This window comes from Lemur catta, chromosome 10, assembly GCF_020740605.2.
Source record: "Lemur catta isolate mLemCat1 chromosome 10, mLemCat1.pri, whole genome shotgun sequence".
Taxonomy (NCBI): domain Eukaryota; kingdom Metazoa; phylum Chordata; class Mammalia; order Primates; family Lemuridae; genus Lemur; species Lemur catta.
The window spans coordinates 7024035-7043980 of NC_059137.1; the positions used below are offsets into that span (position 1 = coordinate 7024035).

A 19946-nucleotide genomic window follows, 5' to 3' on the forward strand; every position below is an offset into this window, starting at 1 on the left:
AAGAGCCAGCTCCCCAACAGAAAAAGGGATGTGGAGCTGTCAACATCGTCAGAGGGGTATGCCGCAGGAGCTGGGACAGGCCAATTAGCGCAGGCGGAGCCAGTGTCAGGGGGAGGTGCCTGGGAAAGGCAGGGCTGAATGCGGAAGGCCCTGGGGACACAGGGAAGAACAGCCTGGAGCCTCCCGCTGGCAAAGTCAGCCTGGCAGGGTGTAGGTGGTGGCTTAGAGCAGGGAAGACAGGACAGTCTAAGTGCTAAGACACCGCACTTCCATCATTTAATTCCCCCAACCACCTTATTGTCATCCTCCTTATCGAGATAGAAAATAGAGCTCAGAGGGGTTCAGTAACTTGCCCAAGGTCACACAGGTAGGAAGGGGCAGCGCTTGTATTTCTAACTCCCACCCGAGTTAGGCCACGCACCAGGGATTTCCACTTTTCTCATCCGTTTGCAGTTATCTGAAAATGAATCGAAACGAGGTAAGGGTATCACCACTGAGGAACCCTGGGCGACCCCTGCCCCTCTCGAGTCCTGAGTCATCACGTCTTTGACATGGGTACAATTTTGCCTCCCGGAGCTATAGCACGCACCTGGACCTTCGAAGCGCCTAGGGAACTGCACGCATGCGCGAGGCCGCCGGGGCGGATCCCAAGGGAGCGGGCGGAGACGCGCGCCTGCTCCTGGGCTTTCAAAAGTTACCTGCCGGTGGGGGCGGGAGTTGGGGCAGTTACCGGGTGCGCGCGCGCCGGCCCCGCCCTCAGCCTCTTCAGGCACCTGTTGGCTTGAGGACCCACTCGGCCACAGCTGCCACCCAATAGGCAGACTCCCTGAGCCAGCCCAGCCCCGCCCACCTCCAGGATCCACCAATCCCCGGCTGGCCGCGGCCCCCTCCCTCGGAGGGCCCGCCCCTCTGGGCGCTTCTTCCGGGTGGGGCCCCGGGCCGAGGCGATGGCGCCCTGGGCGCTCCTCAGCCCTGGGGTCCTAGTGCGGACCGGGCACACCGTGCTGACCTGGGGGATCACGCTGGTGCTCTTCCTGCACGATACCGGTGAGCCGGACCCCGCGCGACCCCGGACCCACCCGCTCCCGCCTGGTTCCCCAGACCTTTGGGTCCCACAGGGTCCCCGCCTGATCCCCAGAGATCTTGGGATTGATCCGATCTCCGCCAGCTCCTGAAGCCCCTCCCCATCTATCATTCCAAGAGCCACCTGCTCTCCGTCTGATACCCCGTTGATCCCCAATTAATCTCAGCATCTTCCTGATCATTGCCAGGTGCCCTGTCCGTCCCGGGACCCATCTGGTGCCCACTGGGTCTGGGCCCCGTCTCCCCTGATCCTTCTCAGGAATTGACTCTCAACCTTTCCACCCATAAGATTAGGAGGATCAACTAGATTCAAGGACTGGCATCCCCCCCACACCCTTCCCCACCACCATAGCCACTAGCTGCCCAAGTCCATAGGGGAGCGGTCTGTCTCCCATCTTTCTATGGTAGTGCCCATTTCCCCTCCCAACTTTCCCCTCAGTAGCCCCCTACCCAGCCCCTCGATCGTCCAGCCTCAGCCCCTGGACTGGGGGCCCTTCTCACTTTCCTCCCAAGACCTCAAATCTCCTTCACTGCCTTCGCCCTTTAGCCTAAAACTTTGTTCAGGTCTCCCCATCAGAAGACACCCTCTCAAACCCCACCCCTTCTTTCTCTGCTCCCTTTTACAACCAAGGGGCACCAGAGTTGTCCACACTCTGCTGATGCCCCCTCATTCCTCACCATCTCCCCCCTCCTCCCCACTTCCCCCAAACCTCCAGTCACTCCCATAGGCTTAAACCCAGACTGGACCCTTCCTGGCCTGGGCTCCTCTCATGCCCCTCTGCGGCATCTGAGCCCACTGGCTCCACCCTCCTACGTCTCTGTCTCCTGTACGTCAGACCTGGCCAGTCTCTCCCCATCGGAGAGCCAGAGACCCAGGACCCCTCCTCCCTCTCTCCCACATCCATTCAGGTCTGGTCCCCTTCACCCCCCTTCTCTCTCTTCTTGCCAGACCTTGTTCAGCCACCCCCTTCTTCCTCTTCGCCAGACCCTGCAGCCAGACTTCCCCCTGACCCATCTTTTCTCCAGCATTAAGAGAGCTTTCAGAAAACAGCTCTTGCCCTACAACCTTCCATGGTTCCTTCCCTATTACCCTCCAGATAAAGTGCAGATGAACTGCTGGCCACACATGGCCGCCCATGGATCCCCACCTCCAGGTCTTTGCTTGGCCAGGAGCGCATTTCCCCACCACCAGCTGCACCCCAGCCCCTCCCCCTCCTGTTCTGCCCAGGCTCCAGCCTCACTGTCCTCCTCCCGGCCCCTCCAGAGCTGCGGCAATGGGAAGAGCAGGGGGAGCTGCTCCTGCCTCTCACCTTCCTGCTCTTGGTGCTGGGCTCCTTGCTGCTCTACCTGGCCGTGTCACTCATGGATCCAGGCTACGTGAATGTTCAGCCCCAGCCCCAGGTAACCAGGGCCCCTGTGGGCTTGAACCCCTCCATCCATCAGCAGGGATCCAAGGCCCCAGTAACGGTCTCCATGCCAGGCCCTGTGCTGCGGGCTCTTGGGGGGCATCTCAGTGAATCCTCTCGCCAACCCTAGAACCCCATTCCATGATGAGGAAACCACTGAGGCCCAGAGAGGGGAAGCTGCTTGCAAATGTTACACAGCTTCGCTCAGTCCAGGGCACTCTGACCCATCCCACACCTCCATTCTGCATGGGATGGACTCTAAACTCTCCACACCCAGAGCTAAGTTGGCCCCAAGGGAGATGCCCACCTGTGCCATCTGTCTCCCAGGGGAACCCATCTTACACCCTGTTCCCCATTTTCAGGAGGACCCTAAGGAGGAACAGACAGCCATGGTGCCTCAGGCCAACCCTCTTCGGCGCTGCAGATACTGCCTGGTGCTGGTGGGTGATGCATGGACCTCTGTGGGAGGAGGTGGGGCAAAACTGAGACTCCCTGACCTCCTCCTGCCCCCAGGCCGTGGTCTCACGACTCCTCCAAAGCCTCCCAGATTCAGGCCCTGACCCCTGACCTTCCCCTCCCCTCAGTGGTGGGCCCACAGGGAGGCTGGCATCAAGCTCCAACACCCCTCCGTGCCCACAGCAGCCCCTGCGGGCCCGGCACTGCCGTGAATGCCGCCGCTGCGTCCGCCGCTACGACCACCACTGCCCCTGGATGGAGAACTGTGTGGGAGAACGCAACCACCCGCTCTTCGTGGTCTACCTGGCGCTGCAGCTGGTGGTGCTTCTTTGGGGCCTATACCTGGCATGGTAGGTGCCACCGCCACCACCTGGGAGAGGGTGGGCAGCATGCACCCACACGTGTGCAGAGCCAGGGCTCCCTGGGGCCCAGCACAAGGAGGAGGGCCTCCCCTGCCCGCCCCCAGCTCCGGTCCCTCTCGGTCCCGCAGGTCAGGCCTCCGGTTCTTCCAGCCCTGGGGGCTGTGGCTGCGGTCCAGCGGGCTCCTGTTCGCCACCTTCCTACTGCTGTCTCTCTTCACATTGGTGGCCGGCCTGCTCCTGGCCTCACACGTCTACCTGGTGGCCAGCAACACCACCACCTGGGAGTTCATCTCCTCACACCGCATAGCCTACCTCCGCCAGCGCCCCGGCAACCCCTTTGACCGTGGCCTGACCCGCAACCTGGCCCACTTCTTCTGCGGGTGGCCCTCAGGGTCCTGGGAGACCCTCTGGGCTGAGGAGGAAGAGGAGGGCAGCAGCCCAGCTGTTTAGGCTCACAGGGCAGGGCAGCATCTCGTGCCTGAAAACCAGAGGGGCCATATCTGCTGGGGTGGCTCTCGGGGGCCTGGGGCTGTTCACTCCTGCCACCTTCCAGGCCTCGGAGCGGGGCGTCAGACAGAATCCCCGCCTCTGGGCAACTCTGCCTTCCACAGGAAGAAGGGGAAGAAGAGGACCTGTGGGGGACACAGGCCCAAACAGACCCCGGGCTCCCCCCAACCCCAGGCCAGGCTGCCTCCAAGCACAGTTTTACAAGTTTAATAATCCATGAAGCAAGTCAAGTATTAAAAAGACAAACCAAACCACTCCTTACTGTGGCACCCCTGCTGGTTTGGGTCCCGCCGGGAGGCAGAGGAGGGGTGGGCAGGAGGGGGCAGTGACAGGCTTCATCTAGTGACACTGAGCAAAGCCCCTGACAGCAGCCCCGTGGCTGCCACCACAAGTCCCAAGGGCATATAAATAGCAAGCAAGGCCTGGGCCTCCGTGCAGGCCACACAGCCAGGCGAGCACAGGCTTTAACCGTCTGGGCGTCTGGGCAAGGGCGGAGGCATCGGGAGCGGCCCTCAGGGCTCCAGGAATCGCTCTGACACGAAGTCAAAGTCCCGGAAGGCGGCCTGCTGGCGGGCACTGAGGGCACTTCGGGGTGCAGGCGGGGTCAGGGCAGGCGGCAGCCCCGTGAACTCGCCCTCAAAGTAGCGCAGGTCTGCAGGGCCACAGAGCGCGGGCACGAAGGGGGGCTGGACGGTGCGGGCAAGCAGGGCCTGCCAGTCGGTGGTCTGGGGGCAAGGGCAGAGGTGCCTGAAGCGGCAGGAACAGCAGCCCCCAGGGGTCACTCCATGCTGCCCACCCTGCCAGGTGCTGGGGACCACAGCTGCCCTGGCCACTCACCCTGAAGAAGGGCTGGATCTTGATCTCCTCGGCATCCTGCTCTCTCGCCCCCAGGCGCTTCTCCGGGCACTTCTGGAGGAGCTGGGCAAAAGGACAAGTCCTCACCTGGGGCACCCAGCCCCAGGCACTGCCTGCCTCCACCAGCGCCACAAGCAGGCCACAGGGCCCCAAGGGTGGGCAGCAGCGGGCACATGAGCCGTGAGCAGCTGGCCAGCCCCACCCGGCCCCTGCAGTGCTCACCTTCTGAATGAGCTCCAGCCCCTGCGCCGACAGAAAGCGGGGGCATGGGGCATCCGCGTTGACAATGCAGTCAAACACTTCCTCCTCGGTGTCCCCTGGGAATGGGCACTGTGGAGATGGGGGCTCAGCAGGGTGCCTGGGCCACCCACCCCCCCGACCTGGAGGCCCCGGCAGCCCACTCCAGTGTGTACCTCGCCCACCAGCATCTCGTAGAGCAGCACGCCCAGCCCCCACCAGTCCACAGCCCGCGTGTACGACTCCTGGGTCAGCACTTCAGGGGCCAGGAACTCTGGAGTGCCACAGAAGGTGCTTGTCCGGTCCCCGAACCCAATCCCTGCAAACCAACACTCACACCAATGCCTACTCGGCGTGTCCCGTTCACAGTAACCTCTGTGCTTGTAAGAACCAATAGCTCACCCTTAGGATTCCAGGAACCCAACCCTGTGCCAGGGCCTGCCCAGTACCTGGCCAGGAGGGGACGGTTACAGCGCCACTTGACTGCATGAGAAGGCGGAGTCTCAGCCAAGCTCACACGCCAAGGTCCCACAAAAGGCAGGACCCAATACCCAGACCCAACCACAGGCTCTCCCTCAAGCTCACACGCCAAGGTCCCACAAAAGGCAGGACCCAATACCCAGACCCAACCACAGGCTCTCCCTCAGGCCAAGTGTCGGCTGAGGCCCTTTAAAAGCCTCTAGGGCTAGGAAGCAGGGGCCAATGTGGCCAGCTGCTCCCTAGAACGAGGGTGGGGGGAGTGCCAGGGCATCCATGGGTGGGGAGGGGATTTCCTGGGAGATGCCACCTGCCCACCACCCTGCCAGCCCGTGTTGGGTAGGTAATGCTGGAGGACATGGATCCTGACGGGTGACCCCCACCTTCCTTGCATAGCCCAAAGTCTGCGATCTTCAGGAAGCCCTGCGCGTCCAGCAGGAGATTATCCAACTTCAGATCCCTGCGTGCAAGGGGGCATGTCAACGTGGCTGAGAAGGGCTGAGACCTGGGGACCAGAAACTGCCCCCAGAGCAGCCCAGGAGGGCAGCATCCACCTCCCTCCCGCCTCCCTCCCTTGGGCACCTGTGGGACAAAAGCTACCTGTAAATGATCTTCTTCTCGTGTAAGAACTGTAGCCCCAGGACCACACAGGCCAGGTAGAAGCTGGAAGGGGGGGTATATGGGTGAATTCAGGCCCAGGACAGGCACCAGGGAAGCCATGGCCTGGGGACACCTGGATGTCCCAGCAAGAGTCACATGTGGGAGAGAGACTGGGACAAACATCCTGCCTGGGCCTGGGGGCGCCCAAGGTTGTCCCAAGGTTGCCGCGCACTTACAACCTATCCTTCCCGGGCCCTTAAGTTGTGCCAGGGACCGTGCCAAGGGTCCTGTGTCCTCCCAGCAGCCTGCAGTTGATGTTCATTATGCCTGTTTTTCAGATGAGGATCTGAGACTCCAGGTAAGTGACCTGCCTAGGGTCACGCAGCCAGAGGCAGGGCTGATATGCCAGTTTAGGTCTAACTCCAGAGGCTGCACTGGAAGGAAAAAATAACTCCAGCTGTCAGTCCCTGTGCCAGGCAATTTATAAATGCTACTCTCGTCTATGCAACAGCCCCACAAAACAGTCATTACAAGCCCGACTCACAGCTTCATAAATGGAAGCCCACGGGCACGAATGCTGAGAGCTGACACCAGGATGGGAACCAAGGCCTCTCTGACTGCCAGCTCCTCTGCAGGAGGAGGAAGAGAGCAGCTCTGGGGACCCAGGGGAAGTTTTCTGGAAGAGACAGGCAGGAGGAAGGGGAACCCACCAGGCCTGGGGCTCAGGAAAGACGTCCTCGTGGATCTGCATCATGAGGTCACCACCGGGCACAAACTCAGTCAGGAAGCAGGCGTGGCTGGAGGTCTGGAAGCAGGCGAGAAGGGAGAGCAGGAACGGGTGCCCCGTGCAGCCCACAGCCTCCAGGATCCGCTTCTCGCAGTACAGGCTGCAAGGGAGGCTGGGGTCTTAGAGGGAAGGAAACCCTTCCCCAGATGTGCCCTGCCCGCCCCCCACACCACCGCTGGTTCACTGGGCCCTCAGAGTGCTCAGTGGGTAGAGTGGTGGTTTCTAAATATCAAGGGCTCACATGGGTCATGGAACCTGTATAACCACTAATGCCCCCATTTTACAGATCAGCAAACTGAGGTACAGACAGAAGAGGGAACCTGCCCAAGGGTATGCAGCTGCAAGCACCAAAAAGAGGACACAGGCCTGCCTGGCCCCACAGCGTCACCCCTTCAAAGCCCCAAGAGCCTTCAGCTGTCTTCTGGGTGCTCACAGCCCAGGTCAGCCATCCTGGGTGTCTTCCAGGGCCAATGTCCCCGGTGTCTGGGCCCCCAGCCCTGCTACGCACCTCTCTACCTCGTCCCGGCCGAGCACCTCCTGTTTCTTCAGTGCTTTGATGGCGTAGTATTTCCCCGTCCCCTTGAACTGGACCAGGAGGACCTGAGGACCAGGGAGAGGTTGGGCTCCAGGTAGGCTGCACAGGGGCCTTCACTTCCTCAGCCCCCCAATCAATGTCCTCCTGGTTAATGTGCCGGGGCCTCCCACCCCACTGCACCCTCTTCAGCCCACTACCTTCCCAAAGTGTCCCCGGCCAAGCACGGCCAAGCAGCGGAAATCCTGAAGTCGGGGTGGTTTCCTGCAAGAGAGAGGACACAGGAAGCCCCCAGGACAAGGACTGGGCCCCCACGCAGAGCCACTCCAACCCTCCATGCCCAGTTCCAGGCCATCCCCAGCTGTGGCGCTTGAGGACGAGCCCTGCAGTGAGCACCCCTAGAACAGCGGATCCCTGAGTCCGGCACGCAGCTGGAGCTCAATAATGTGGGTTCAGCAAGTAAGGACCTGAGAGCCAGTCAGTGCGCACATCCAAGGAGCCACCAAGCCACGCACAAATGGGGACTCCGATGCTCAAGGATGATGCACACCAGATGGAGGTACCTGGCAGGGGAGGCTGGTGGAGACGGCCTGAGTCCAGTCCTGGGCTCCATGTGGAGGCGTTTGATGCGCTGCGAGGGCAGAGGGGCTCAGGGCAGGGCTGGACTGTCCCCCCCCCCCCCCCCCCCCCCCCCCCGCTTCCCCTCCAGCCTGCCAGCCCCTCACAGGCAGCCCCACCCCCAGCCTATGAGCCCCGCCCACCCCTCACCGGGGGCTCCTCGGGGGTTGGCTCCTGGGGCAGGTAGAGGCGCGGGGGCTTGGGTGGGGGCTTCATCTCTTCTGCCAAGGGGGTCTTCTTGGGCAGGAAATTACTGTGGGGGGGGAGCAGACACATGGCCCAGCACAGGCAGATGGAATAGCGGGGAGGACACATACACAGCCATGCAGAGATAGACAGACAGACAGAGTAGGGGGATGAGCAGCCAGGACAGACACCGCCTGAACGTGGAGAGAGGCGGCCGCCTCGGAGAAGCATGCAGGCTGGGCAAGGCGGCTCCTCACCTGGGGGAGGCAGGGTCGGAGCCCCCCCGGGGTGTAGTCGGGGTCTGAGGGCACCCTTTGGGGGGGCTGATCGTGCTTGGGGAGCTGCAGGGGGGCAGCAGGCTCATGACCAAGCGCCCCCAGGCCGCCATGCTGAGGTTCATCTGGGAAGCCCTTAAGAAGTCCTGGCCTGGGGACAAGGGGGGAGCTCAGTCCGGGGCCCCTGGAAGACCAGCCCTGCTCCCCACACACAGAGCCCCACGCCCTCCACACCTCTGCGTTTAGAGAAAACCCGTTTCTGCCTCTGTAGCCGGGGCCGCCTCTCAATGACAGGATCACAGAAGGTCACCTGCAGGGCAGAGGGCAGGGTTCAGGACTGGCCCCCTCCCACCCCATCTGCCATGGCACTTCCTCTGCCCCAGGAGCTCAGCCCAAGCTCCCAGTGTCAAAAGATGCAAGAGCCAGAAAAATGGCTTCAATGTCCTCATTGGTACCAGTGGAGAAACTGAGGCCCAGAGAAGAGAGGCACTTGTCCAGGGTCACGGCTGAGATAGGCACAGGACAAGGACGCAGGCCTCCAGATGCGGCCCCTTAGGGGCGAGAGTGGCTGGGAGTCCTTATTCCTGGAGACCAGCCCTCTCTGGTCCACAGTCTGGATCCCTATACACAGCGGGTCAGTCTTGAAGGCCCGCCTCATCCTGTGCACCCAGGGGCCCACCAGGTCAGAAGGCAGGGGCAGTCAGCACCTGGGCGAAGAGCCGCCCTTGTGGCACCAGGCTGAGGGACAGCTGGTGACAGGCATTGTCCAGGAAGTCCTCGAGCCTCAGGAAAGCCACACCACACAGCTGCCGCCAGTCTCGCCAATGCACCCCAATCTCCAGCTCGCGGGCCTGCACAGAGGGGCCAGGCTGAGGCTGGCACACGGCACGAGCCCTGACCTGAGCGGCTCCACCCTGTCACAAGGTCACCCCAACCATGCAAAGGCCAGCCTTACTCGCTCCAGCGGGATGACAAAGATCTGGTCCCAGGACTGCTCGGCGACCTGCCCCCAGCCTGTCTGGCCCACAGTGCGGTTGTCCACCTTCAGCACAGCCAGCACCTCGCCTGCAGGGCCAGAGCTGGGGATCAGAGCAGGCCTAGGGCAGGAGTCCCCTGCAGCCCCGCATAGCTCCTTCCCCACTCACGGGCCAGCTCGCATCCACCACGCTGTTGCCTTGCCCTGGTTCGAAGCCAGCCCTCGGAGGGGCTGCCAGCCAGCGCAGCCACTGGAGAACGTCCAGGCACAGCTGTCAGCAGCTGCTCACAGCCCAGGAGGCGGACCTGCAGTGTCCCTGTCGGGGGGCACTGTCAGATGCCATCTTCCCACTGCCTCCACCAATGTGCCCTGACATCCTAGGAATGCCACTCTCACCAGGAGGTGGCTGAATCCAGACCCTACCCACATTAGACCTGCCATCCTTGGGCAGAACAACTGGCTGTCCCCTCCACGAGCGAGGGCAGCAGGGATACAGGTGCAGAGCACAACCCAGACCTCAGCCAGGCTGCGCGGAGCCACAGCACGTGGTGGGATGCTGCTCAGGCCCAGAGAACACCGCAGCAGGGACAAGAGCTTGGGGCAGGGAGCAGGAAGCCTGACCTCCTGTGCTGTCCCACCTGCCCCAGGCCTCAGCTTCTCCATCTGAGCAGGGGAGGTAAGTCCCAACTCGGCCCCACCTCCCCCAAGGTGTGAAACACGCTTTGCCAACCGAGTAAGTTCATTTTCAGGGTCACCAGAGTTCTGTCTCTCAAAGGGTAGAGGAAGCAGTGGGAATCTAGCAGCTTTTGAGGATACAAAGTGAGCCCAAGAGCACCGTTTAAGGAGTCCAGGCCTGGGGGTTACACTCAGAGAGCCCTTATAAAGGTGTTCAGAGTGGGAAGACCTTGGAAAGAAGACTCACGGAACCGGGAATTTAGCCAGGAGCTAGGGTAGGTAGCCGCGAGTAGCTGGACTCCAGGCCTTTTAACAAGCTGTTCCCTCTGCCTTCCCCAACTCATCTCCTTGGCCACCTAAGTACTCCTATGGGTTCTTCAAGGTCAAGCTCAAGCACCACTCGCTCCAGGAAGCATTCCTTGATTCCCCAAGGCCAGGTGAGGGGGCCCCATCCAGCCCTTGCTCTTCCTCTTCTCAGCTCTACTGCTGGTGGAAGGGGCCCGTCTGTCACACACCCGTGCTCTGCGCAGGCAGCCATTGGCCCTCCTGGCTACATCTCAGGCAGGAAGCTCAGGGCTGCAAAGCCCAAGCTCTCAGGTTATTTGTTGATTGCTATAAGGAGACACATCTCAGCTCAAGGTAAGAAAGAACTTTCTAATAGTCCAAGCTGCCCAGGACTGCCAAGGCCTCCAGGTCCGTGGGCTCCCTAACGCTAGAGCTTAAAGCATTATTACAGTTATTTATTTAAATAATAGCTACATTGTCCCAGTGCAGACTCTGCCAGGCACTGCGCTCAGCACTTCATGTGCAAGTTACTGTACTTTCACAGCAACCTTATAAGGGAAGTGCTATGAATATAATCATCCCCATTTAAAAGATGGATAAACTGAGGTTCAGAGAGGGATGTCAGTTGCCCAAGGTCACACAGCTAGTGGGTGGTGATGCCACCATTAAAACTCCTCCCTGAAGTGCTTCCCCACTGTGCTTCTGAAGTGGGAGGGACTCCTCGCTACCTGTCAGGGCAGTGGGCTTCACAAGTGTCCCTGAGGGTTGGGGGCTCCCAGGCACCGCAGTCTGCAGCTCCCGGGCCACTCTGCTCCGCAGAGGGTGAGCAGGCGGCAGTCCCTCCAGCAGCTGCTCCAGGGCCAGCCGAAGGAGGTCCAGTTTCTGGGAGGACTCTTGGAGCTGGGCCTGGGCCTACAGAGGGGACACAGGCAGGGACAGGCCCATGGGACACGTGGGGCAGCAGTGGCCCAGGCCACCCAGAGTCATCACCCACATGACATCTCCACAGAAGGTGCCTCCTGCCACTGCAGAGGGTGCTACGAGAACAGGCAGACCCTTGGAGAGGGCAGCAGGGAGGGGCCGGGGCCTGACCTCAGCCAGCGCCTTGCGGTCCTGAGTTCTCCGGCTACCGAGCAGCTTCACCACGTTCTTGGCGCCCTCGGCCACGGCAGCCTCCACGCGCAGTCGGTGCTGCAGCTCCTCTGCCAGCAGCTCAGGGCCTGGGGGAGGAGGACAGCCCTCAGGCCCTGCCCGGCCCTGCCCAGCCCTGCCGCCTTCTCAAGGCCTCACCTGGCTCAGGGGACCCACTGGCCTCCAGGCTGCTGATCTTCATCCGCAGCAGGGCCACCTTCAGCTGGCTGTCCCGCAGCATCTGCTGGGCGGCTGCCAGGAGCTTCTTCTCCTGCGGGGCCGTGATGTGTGCCCCATCAGACCAGTTCTCAGCCAGAGCCTCCCCCAGCAGAGCAGGGACTGCAGCGGAGCCTCCCTCGGTAGGCCAGACGCTAGAGTCAAGCTTCCCTGGCCAGGCTGGCTGCAGCGGCAGAGCCTCGTGGCCTAAGCCTCCCCAATCCGATCAGGGCCAGGGCCAAGCCTTCCTTCCTGTCAGACACGGACTGGGGCTCCCCATGTCATACTGGGAGGTGGGACTGGGGACTGGACTGGGATCCCACTGGACAAGTGCAGGGCCTTCTCTGTTAGTCTCGGGCTCAGGGCCACACGTTCCTGCCCAGCTGGGGCTCAGGGTGGCATTCCCCCCAGCAGACTGATCTATAGGGTCAATGGCTGGGCTGCATTTCCCTGACAGGATCGGGGCAGAGCTGCTCCTCCCCTAATATCTGACAGCCAAGTCTCACCAGGGTGGGGGTTGGGGCTGTGCCTCCCCCATCAGGCTGGGGGCCTCACCTTGGGGGTCCCACTGGCACACGTGTGGGTCATGTTCTCAGCCCCCTGTTTCACCTTCAGCTCCACCTGCAGCTGCCTCCGTAGAGCCTCCAGGTGCCGTGCCCTTGGCTGCTGCTCAGCCTGCGGCTGGGGGCCCAAGCCCACAGGTTCTGTCGCAGGGAGTGAGTGTTCCCATCACCTACAGCCGAGACCCCCATGGCCTAGCTCTCCCCTCCCTTGGCTCCTGGGCTATCAGTGGGGGCTCTGGGAGGAGGCTCAGGGAGGCAAGGCAGTCTCGGCACAGGGCCAGGGCCTGGGTCAGCCTGCAGCCTTCTGTCCTGAGGGGTCTCAGCTCCTCACTCACCAGCCTGGCCAGGCCCGGGGCCAGGCAGCAGGATGCGGGCGTGCAGCTCCCGCAGTTCGCCATGCAGCTGCTCCAGGCGGCGATTGGAGGAGCGCAGCAGCTGCTGCACATGGCCCAGGTGGCGGCGGTCTGTGGCTACCCGCCGCAGGTTCTCCAAGCCCTCCTTGATTTTCAGCTCCTTCTGGATGGCCCGACGGATCGCCTCTTTCTCATCTTCTGAAGGCCGCTGGCCCGGCCCAGGCTGCAGAAGGGTGGAGAGGAGGCATGGGGTACAGCCCCACCAGCAGCCCCTGCTCCCTGCAAATGGAGAGGGCGGAGGGACCACACCCAGGACCGAAGCATCTCTGCCCTTAGAGTCAGACAGAAAGCCCAAGGCCACTCACATAGCCCATGCTCCTGTCCTCTGCTGTTTAGAGAAGGGGAAGGGGAAACTGCTAATGCTTATGCAATGCTCACTGGGTGCCAGGTTCTGTTCTAAAAGCATGGCATATATTACCTCCTCGCTCATCCCAGCAACCCCACCAGTTAGGAGCAGTTATTATCCCCATTTTAGAGATGAGGAAACTGAGACCCAGAGAGGTGAAGTAATTTGCCCAAAGTCGAGACAGAGGAGAGGCCACCCTCTTGGGGCTGGTGGGGATGGACACTAGCCTCTCCCTGCCAGCCATGGGGAACTAGGCTGCTGTACGTCTGGGAGCCAGAATAAGATCTGGGAGCGAGAAAAAGCTCAGCACTAAGGAGGGATTCACCCAAAATCACCTGGAGAAGGTAGCCAGTGGCCTGTGAGGCCAGGGCTTGTTCCCCACATCCCAGTGCCACAGGTGGCAAAGCGGAGGCACAGAGAGGGACCGGGGAGGTTTCCTGGTGCCCACTGCCAGCTTGGCTCCTGGTGGGGGGGTAGAAGTCTCTCACTGCCTCACCCCAGGCAGGAGCCAGGAAGAAGAAAATCTCCTTTCCAGAGGCCAACATTTCAAATCAGCTAGTGCCAAAGGTGACCGCAGGCCGAGCTGACCCACGATGCCCCTCCCAACACAGACTCTTGCAGGGACCCCACCTTACCTCTCTGTGTTCCATCTCCTGAGCCTAGTAGAAGGGGTGGTGACCCCAGCCTCAGGGACCCCACCCCACTCCAGGCCTAGGCTGGGTAGCTGGCTGGGCTGCCAGAGGGCAAGGGCGAGGCTCAGGAAATCCTTTGACCGCCCTAGGCAAGAGGGCCAGAGCCAAAGGCTGGAGCAAACAAAGATCCCATGGAGCTGGAGGCCCAGCCACCAGGGTCCTGAGTCACCCAGCCACTTGCTGCAGGGCGGAGGCTTGCAGGAAATCGGAAAATGTGTACAAGCCGGCTGGAACAGGCGGAGGCACCTCCGGAGGAAGGGTATGGAAGGTGGTAGACCCAGCCTGAAGGCTCCCTAAGCCACTGGGGTGCGAGCACTCAAGGAGTCTCTGTCTACCACACCTCACCCCCAACACAGGCCTGTGGGTGTCCTGTCTGCTCCGGGCTGGAATCCTGACCACACACACCTCCTCCTCTCTGCTCCCCGGTGGGACTCTATCTAGTACACAAACCTCCCCGCCCACCCCCCGTTACTCTGGGACAGGACACCACCTCTCCCTCCACAGTAACAGACAGGTGGGCACGCACAGCCTTGGCCCTTTGGGCCCGCGCGCACCTACTGCCAGCTCTGGGCAGGAACCCCGGCCCCCTGGGAATTCTGGAACACTCTGTACCCAAAGGTTCCCGCCCCGGCGTGGGGCTAGGCCCCTCCCCCCGCCCTCGTGTGCTCTGGGAAGGACCCTCCCAGGTGCACACAGGCATCCCTCTCCCCCACTCCCTTTGCTTTCCCGCTAATTCCCGTCGGCCTTAGAGTCCCACCTGGAAGAACCGATTTTAGGAAACTCTGGGACCCCCTGGGGGCCCACCCTGCGGAGTCAGATGTGCTACGGGCGGGTATGACTCGAGGCTCCAGGCTGACCTGGAGTCAGTTCCAGGGCCCAACACCGACCTAACCCGCGCTCAGGGCTGCCTGCGAAGCTGCGGCGGGGCCGGGGCGGGGGCTGGGGGCGCCGCGAACGAGGCTTCCCGCCCCCGGCCCCGTTCACCTGCCGCTGCGCCCGCTGCGCCCGCTCCTCCATGGCGCCGCTGCGGCCGCTCGGCCTCTCCTCGCGACCACTCGGGTTCCGGAAGCCGCGGCCCCTCCGCCAGGACTTTCAAACTTGAAACTTCCCGGGAAGCGGCGCTGGAGACGAGGGATCGGGCGCCCCCTCCCGAGACCCGCGGGCCCTCCGGGGATCTGGGACCAGCGCCGCCTCTCGGCCGCGCCGGATACCGCCGTACAGCCCGCTCCTGGGGTCCGAGGCCCCGGCGCCTCCCCCAGATCCAAAATTCCGCGGGAGTCCGGGCCCAGTACCCCGTCTTCTGCGGCCGCAGTTCCCGCTCGGCGTGGCACTGGCCTCTGCCCCGGGATGGGAGCACAGCAGGGGCACTCCGGGCCCGGGTCCTCTGGCTGTGCCCCGCCGCGCGCTCAGAGGGGCGGGCCCGGGTGGGTCCACTCCCGCGGGGGCTGACCCCCTAACTCCAGGCCCAGCCAGGACCTGGCCGCCGCCCCTAATGCGCTGGGCCTCCTCGACCAAGTCCTGCAAGTCTCTCTTCGTCTCAGATGTCGTGGGTGTAAAATGGGCTAATCCCAAACTGTTGTCCCCTCGGAGTGGTTGGCCCTACCTAGCCATTATTCACAAGAACGTATACTTTAGGGAAAAATAAAACCTCACCCAAATTATGGTAAATTACAAATTATGGACGAATGAACTAAAAGTCTCTCAGGCTCATCACCTAACTAGACTGAGCTTGCTGGTTCAGCCAGAGCGATTGTTCCAACTTTCCGCTAAAAAGCTCATCTAAACAGGAGAAAAGACATTTACACCTTGTTAGGTAGCCACTGTCTCGGGAAAGTGATGACTAGCCCGCATGGGGTGTGCTGGCCACAGCGTGCCTGTCTGGGGGATCCTGGTTCTTTACTGCCTAGTCTACGGTGGGCCATCCCAGCCACTTCCCGGCATCCTGTGCTTACCAGCGCTTTGTACCAGGATCACACTGGAAGGAGCCCCCTCTAAAGGGTCAGAAAGTGATGCAGGGTCAAATATTGGCCCTGACTTGGAACAGGTACCCTCCAGCACTCTTACCGAAGAAAGCCACTTGTTTGACTTCACAGTGATCACCTCACTCACAAGGGGCTGGAAAAAGTGAAACTGGCCAGCCATGGACAATGCTGGGTTGTCCTGCAATGGGAAATCAACCAAGTGGCATCAGCATAAGCAGAGGCAGCTTGGTTCTGCGAGACATGTCCAGATTTCATAATCAAAGGCACAATGTGACAAGTTTACACATCAGAGTTGTTGAGGGCTAGACATTAACACAAGCACCCAGCACATAGTAGGCTCTTTAAAATGAGGATTATCAAGCTGTCTTGAGGTTAATGTTATTATCCATCATTTGGGAGTAAAAAAGCTTCAGCTTCTCACCACAGCTTATCAAAAACCCACTAATCAAACTAGCAAGCCTCCGCCCCTTTTAGGAACTCCACCAATGGTGCCATCAGTCCAGCCAGCTAATTAACATTTAAAAATATATTTGACTTGGTAAGTAAATGTTACTTCTAGAAGCCAAATGGGTAATCTGATCAGACAACCCTCCACAGCAGAGTGTTCACTTCTCATCTCAAGGTCCATTTAGCTGGCAAGCTGAATTAGGTGGTTACCCAAGTTTGCTAAGTGTTTGTTTCACTCTTACACTAAGGGAAAGGAGTTCAATAGTAGCAAAATCCATGTAATGCACCCAGGCTGGGCAAACCAGCAGGGAAAGAGAGTCCTGCGCTGCTGAATGAGTCTGACCAGGTACCTGCATCTTCCATCTGAGAGTGATGAGATCCATGAGATCAGAATTCTTAGGAAAATGTAAGTTCATGTTCAACACCCAATGGATAGTAAATAGTTCAAACCAACTCACCAGCTAGTTGGCCTATAAAACTGTAAAACAGTTAACCTGAAAGGAACCTAAAACTTCCTAGCAGGAAATGTTTTCCCCCTTTCCATACACACAGTTTTTCCTTCTCAGTATTGCAACTAGCCATCTACATTTAGATTTGTCTCTGGGTAGAATCCAAGCTCACTTGACCAATTAATCAGGTTGACACACACCTTCCACTTTAAAAGTCCTCACTACTCTTGTTCTAACCACAAAACAGCCCTTTCCCTCAGACTTGTTAAAAAGTAAACTTATAAGCCCTCATAAACAGCCACATATTCAAAAAGAGAATGGTCACTAATGGGGTTACCATAAACTTTTCAAAATGATAAAATGTTGTCTTTTTTTTTTTTGAGACAGAGTCTCACTCTGTTGCTCAGGCTAGAGTGCCGTGGCATCAGCCTAGCTCACAGCAACCTCAAACTCCTGGGCTCAAGCAATCCTCCTGTCTCAGCCTCCCAAGTAGCTGGGACTACAGGTATGTGCCACACCATACCTGGCTAATTTTTTCTATATATATTTTTAGTTGTCCATATAATTTCTTTCTTTTAGTAGAGACGGGGTCTCGCTCTTGCTCAGGCTGGTCTTGAACTCTTTACCTCAAGTGATCCTCCTGCCTCAGCCTCCTGCGTAGCTGGGACTACAGGCTTGAGCCATGATGCCCGGCTAGTTTTTTCTATTTTTAGTTGTCTGGCTAATCTCTTTCTATTTTTAGTGGAGATAGGGTCTTGCTCTTGTTCAGGCTGGTCTCAAACTCCTGAGCACACCTCGGCCTCCCAGAGTGCTAGGATTACAGGTGTGAGCCACTGCACCTGGCCAAATGTCCCTTTTTAAACAATTGGAATAGCTTATTCATTCATTTCTTAAAGGATTTCCCAGGTACAGTGGCTGGCGCAAGTAATCACGGCTACTCAGGAGGCTGAGGCTAGAAATTCAAGACCAGCATGGGCAACACTGTAAGACCTTGTCTCCTAAAAAAATAAAAAATAAGAAAATAGCCAGGCGTGGTAGCACATGCCTGTAGTTCTAGCTATTCGGGAGGCTGAGGTGGGATGATCTCTTGAGCCCGAGAGTTCGAGGCTGCAGAGACCTAAGATCGTGCTATTGCACTCCAGCCTGTGCAACAGAGCAAGATCCTAAGTGTCTCTTAAAAAAAAAAAAAAAAAAAGCTTGTCTCAGTCTTCAGGAAATCCTGAAAGTCTTCACCCTTTGCAACAGAATTACACTTTTACAATAGTCAGAAAGGGTTCATAGAAAAATCTAACAAAAAAAAATACAGAAAAACCAAACCTGTGTTTCCGGCACCAAGTAAAACCATGAAACTAGTTGTTATAAAACAGTAGTGATAGATTATCAGATGAACCCAGAAACGCAACTGTTTAGGAATTCTTTGACAGCAAAAAATCCATGTCGGAGTAAAAAACTCCCGTACCTTTCGGGAGCCAAACAGCTAACACAAGTGAAACAAGCAGGTCAGATGTGAAGTAAATCTGTCAGCCAAACAAAATGTCTAAGTACTCTGTGGACCATTTAAACTCTACATTTTTGGGAGGCTGAGGCAGGAGGATCATTTGATCCTGAGAGTTACGAGGTTGCAGTGAGCTTTGATGACGCCACTGCACTCTACCCTGGGCAACAGAGAGAGACCCTGTCTTAAAATAAATGAAATAAACACTATTAATACATTTTACAAGGTGGAGATGGGTGAAATTTTTTAAGAGCCCATTAATGGAGGTCAGGGAATCTAGTTAAAATTAAGTCTTTTTGAAATCACTGGAGAAATAAGAACTGCAAGGATGGTCTAAAACAGAATATTCCTTCCTTACATTTTTTTTTTTTTAAAGACAGGGTCTTGGCCGGGCACAGTGGCTCATGCCTGTAATCCTAGCACTCTGGGAGACCAAGCAAGAGGATTGCTTGAGCTCAGGAGTTGGAGACCAGCCTGATCAAGAGTGAGACTCTGTCTCTATTAAAATAGAAAAAAATTAATCAGACAACTAAAAATAGAAACAAAAAATTAGCCAGGTGCTGTGGCTAGCGCCGGTAGTCCCAGCTACTTGGGAAACTGAGGCAGGAGGAACCCTTGAGCCCAGGAGTTTGAGGTTGCTCTGAGCTAGGCTAATTCAAGGGCACTCTAGCCTAGGCAACAGAGGCTGTCTCAAAAATAAATACATACATACATACAGGGTCATGCTCTGTCACCCTGGCTAGCGTGCAGTGCCGTGATCATAGCTTACTGCAACCTCAAATTCCCAGGCTCAAGCAATCCTCCCACCTCCCCAGAGTGCTAGGATTACAGGTGTGAGCCACTACACCCAACTCCTTCCTTAAGGTTTTGAAACTAAATGTAAGGATATCTCATACAAACTAATGTCCTCTATTCCAATTCACGCAGTTTTTAAATTTCTCTGATGAGCTGAGTATGGCACAGTTTTGGAAGAGCACAGCCCCTTCCCAGAGAAGGAAATTACCTCAACGGCCATTATTTGCTCCTCTTTTTAAATGCCATTGAGCGAAGGTGCATACACACTCACCTAAGGGCCAGTCCAACAATTCCTATTGCAATTGGACACAAGGCACACTGGCTACTCTGCAGGCATTGTCCTGGGTGCTAAGGTTGCCATTTTGCTTTCTCACAGCCTAGTCCTCTTTTACAAGATTTGCAGAAACAGGATAGTCTAGAGAGTGAAGCAATAGTTGGGACCAAACGATTGCCTTAAAGGGATTCCACTTTTTGACATTTCCCAAAAGGAACATTATATTTGATTGCAACCTATAACCTCACCAGCACATAAAACCACCAGCTGTGCTAAGCTGTAACTTTGCGAAACAATATAATAAGTATTAATATTAGTACAAGACTACAACATTACCCCCTTATCTGTGGGGGATACTTCCTAGACCACCCCCAGGGGCCACCTGAAGCAACAGATACTATCAACCCCTACATATTTTTTCCTATACATACACAATAAAATTTACAGTTTTATGATGAAATTTACAAATTATAGCATTATCCTCAAGGTATAGGACTAAAAAATATTTACAAACAAGGCACAGTAGGAAATTAATAATATAGAACAATTTTCACAATAAACTGTAATGAGTTATATGAATGCAGTCTTCTCTAAATATTTTAGGACCACGGTTGACCACGCATAACTGAAACCTGAGATGAGGGACAATGTGATTTTCTTCCTAGGGAAAAGTCCTTTTGAGACTTCAAAATATACCCTTCCCCTCAAACTGTTTCCTACATTTCAAATAAATCATAATTTGTCCACTTTATGCTGACCAGCTTAAGGCTTTTTATATAAATATACCTACAATTACTAAGCTATTTGACCAAGTTTTATTTTTGGT

At 57.6% G+C, this 19946-nt stretch overlaps 2 protein-coding genes and 1 long non-coding RNA gene across 7 annotated transcripts; 1 reads left to right on the plus strand and 2 right to left on the minus strand.

Moving 5' to 3' along the window:
• Positions 1 to 259: 259 nt before the first annotated feature.
• Positions 260 to 691, minus strand: LOC123646393. Its single transcript, XR_006737890.1, has 2 exons — positions 590 to 691; positions 260 to 457 (listed from the first exon to the last, which is right to left on the minus strand). It is a non-coding gene; the product is annotated as an uncharacterized LOC123646393 (long non-coding RNA).
• Positions 692 to 906: 215 nt separating this feature from the next.
• ZDHHC12 (zinc finger DHHC-type palmitoyltransferase 12) lies at positions 907 to 4068 on the plus strand. 2 transcript variants are annotated; one of them, XM_045563270.1, is made up of 5 exons: positions 907 to 1047; positions 2348 to 2484; positions 2852 to 2929; positions 3129 to 3295; positions 3436 to 4068. In XM_045563270.1, exons 1-5 carry the CDS (start codon positions 948 to 950, stop codon positions 3755 to 3757), a joined length of 804 nt encoding a protein of 267 aa, XP_045419226.1. In that variant the 5' UTR covers positions 907 to 947; the 3' UTR covers positions 3758 to 4068. The 2 variants fall into 2 exon arrangements, with proteins under 2 accessions (XP_045419226.1, XP_045419227.1); XM_045563271.1 differs by having other exon boundaries at positions 3132 to 3295.
• Positions 4006 to 14782, minus strand: PKN3 (protein kinase N3). Of its 4 annotated transcripts, none has more exons than XM_045563266.1 (22): positions 14663 to 14782; positions 12563 to 12803; positions 12220 to 12368; positions 11608 to 11719; positions 11410 to 11537; positions 11046 to 11229; positions 9527 to 9673; positions 9337 to 9446; positions 9089 to 9232; positions 8616 to 8691; positions 8364 to 8532; positions 8071 to 8173; positions 7866 to 7933; positions 7503 to 7566; positions 7279 to 7370; positions 6694 to 6870; positions 5984 to 6046; positions 5767 to 5843; positions 5083 to 5225; positions 4892 to 4999; positions 4652 to 4732; positions 4006 to 4539 (listed from the first exon to the last, which is right to left on the minus strand). In XM_045563266.1, exons 1-22 carry the CDS (start codon positions 14693 to 14695, stop codon positions 4327 to 4329), a joined length of 2682 nt encoding a protein of 893 aa, XP_045419222.1. In that variant the 5' UTR covers positions 14696 to 14782; the 3' UTR covers positions 4006 to 4326. The 4 variants fall into 4 exon arrangements, with proteins under 4 accessions (XP_045419222.1, XP_045419225.1, XP_045419223.1 ...); XM_045563269.1 differs by lacking the exon at positions 14663 to 14782 and adding an exon at positions 14436 to 14619; XM_045563267.1 differs by lacking the exon at positions 14663 to 14782 and adding an exon at positions 13622 to 13720.
• Positions 14783 to 19946: the final 5164 nt, after the last annotated feature.

What these genes read in the sequence shown, in the direction of transcription:
- ZDHHC12 (XM_045563270.1), top strand. Translation starts at nt 948, where the DNA reads ATGGCGCCCTGGGCGCTCCTCAGCCCTGGGGTCCTAGTGCGGACCGGG. An exon ending in ATGTTCAGCCCCAGCCCCAG is followed by an intron (nt 2,485 to 2,851) that starts GTAACCAGGGCC and finishes CCCCATTTTCAG; the next exon opens with GAGGACCCTAAGGAGGAACA. An exon ending in GCAGATACTGCCTGGTGCTG is followed by an intron (nt 2,930 to 3,128) that starts GTGGGTGATGCA and finishes CCGTGCCCACAG; the next exon opens with CAGCCCCTGCGGGCCCGGCA.
- PKN3 (XM_045563266.1), bottom strand. Translation starts at nt 14,695, where the DNA reads ATGGAGGAGCGGGCGCAGCGGGCGCAGCGGCAG. An exon ending in TGGTGGATGCGAGCTGGCCC is followed by an intron (nt 9,447 to 9,526) that starts GTGAGTGGGGAA and finishes CTGGCCCTGCAG; the next exon opens with GCGAGGTGCTGGCTGTGCTG. An exon ending in GCCGGGGACACTTTGGGAAG is followed by an intron (nt 7,371 to 7,502) that starts GTAGTGGGCTGA and finishes CCTGGTCCTCAG; the next exon opens with GTCCTCCTGGTCCAGTTCAA.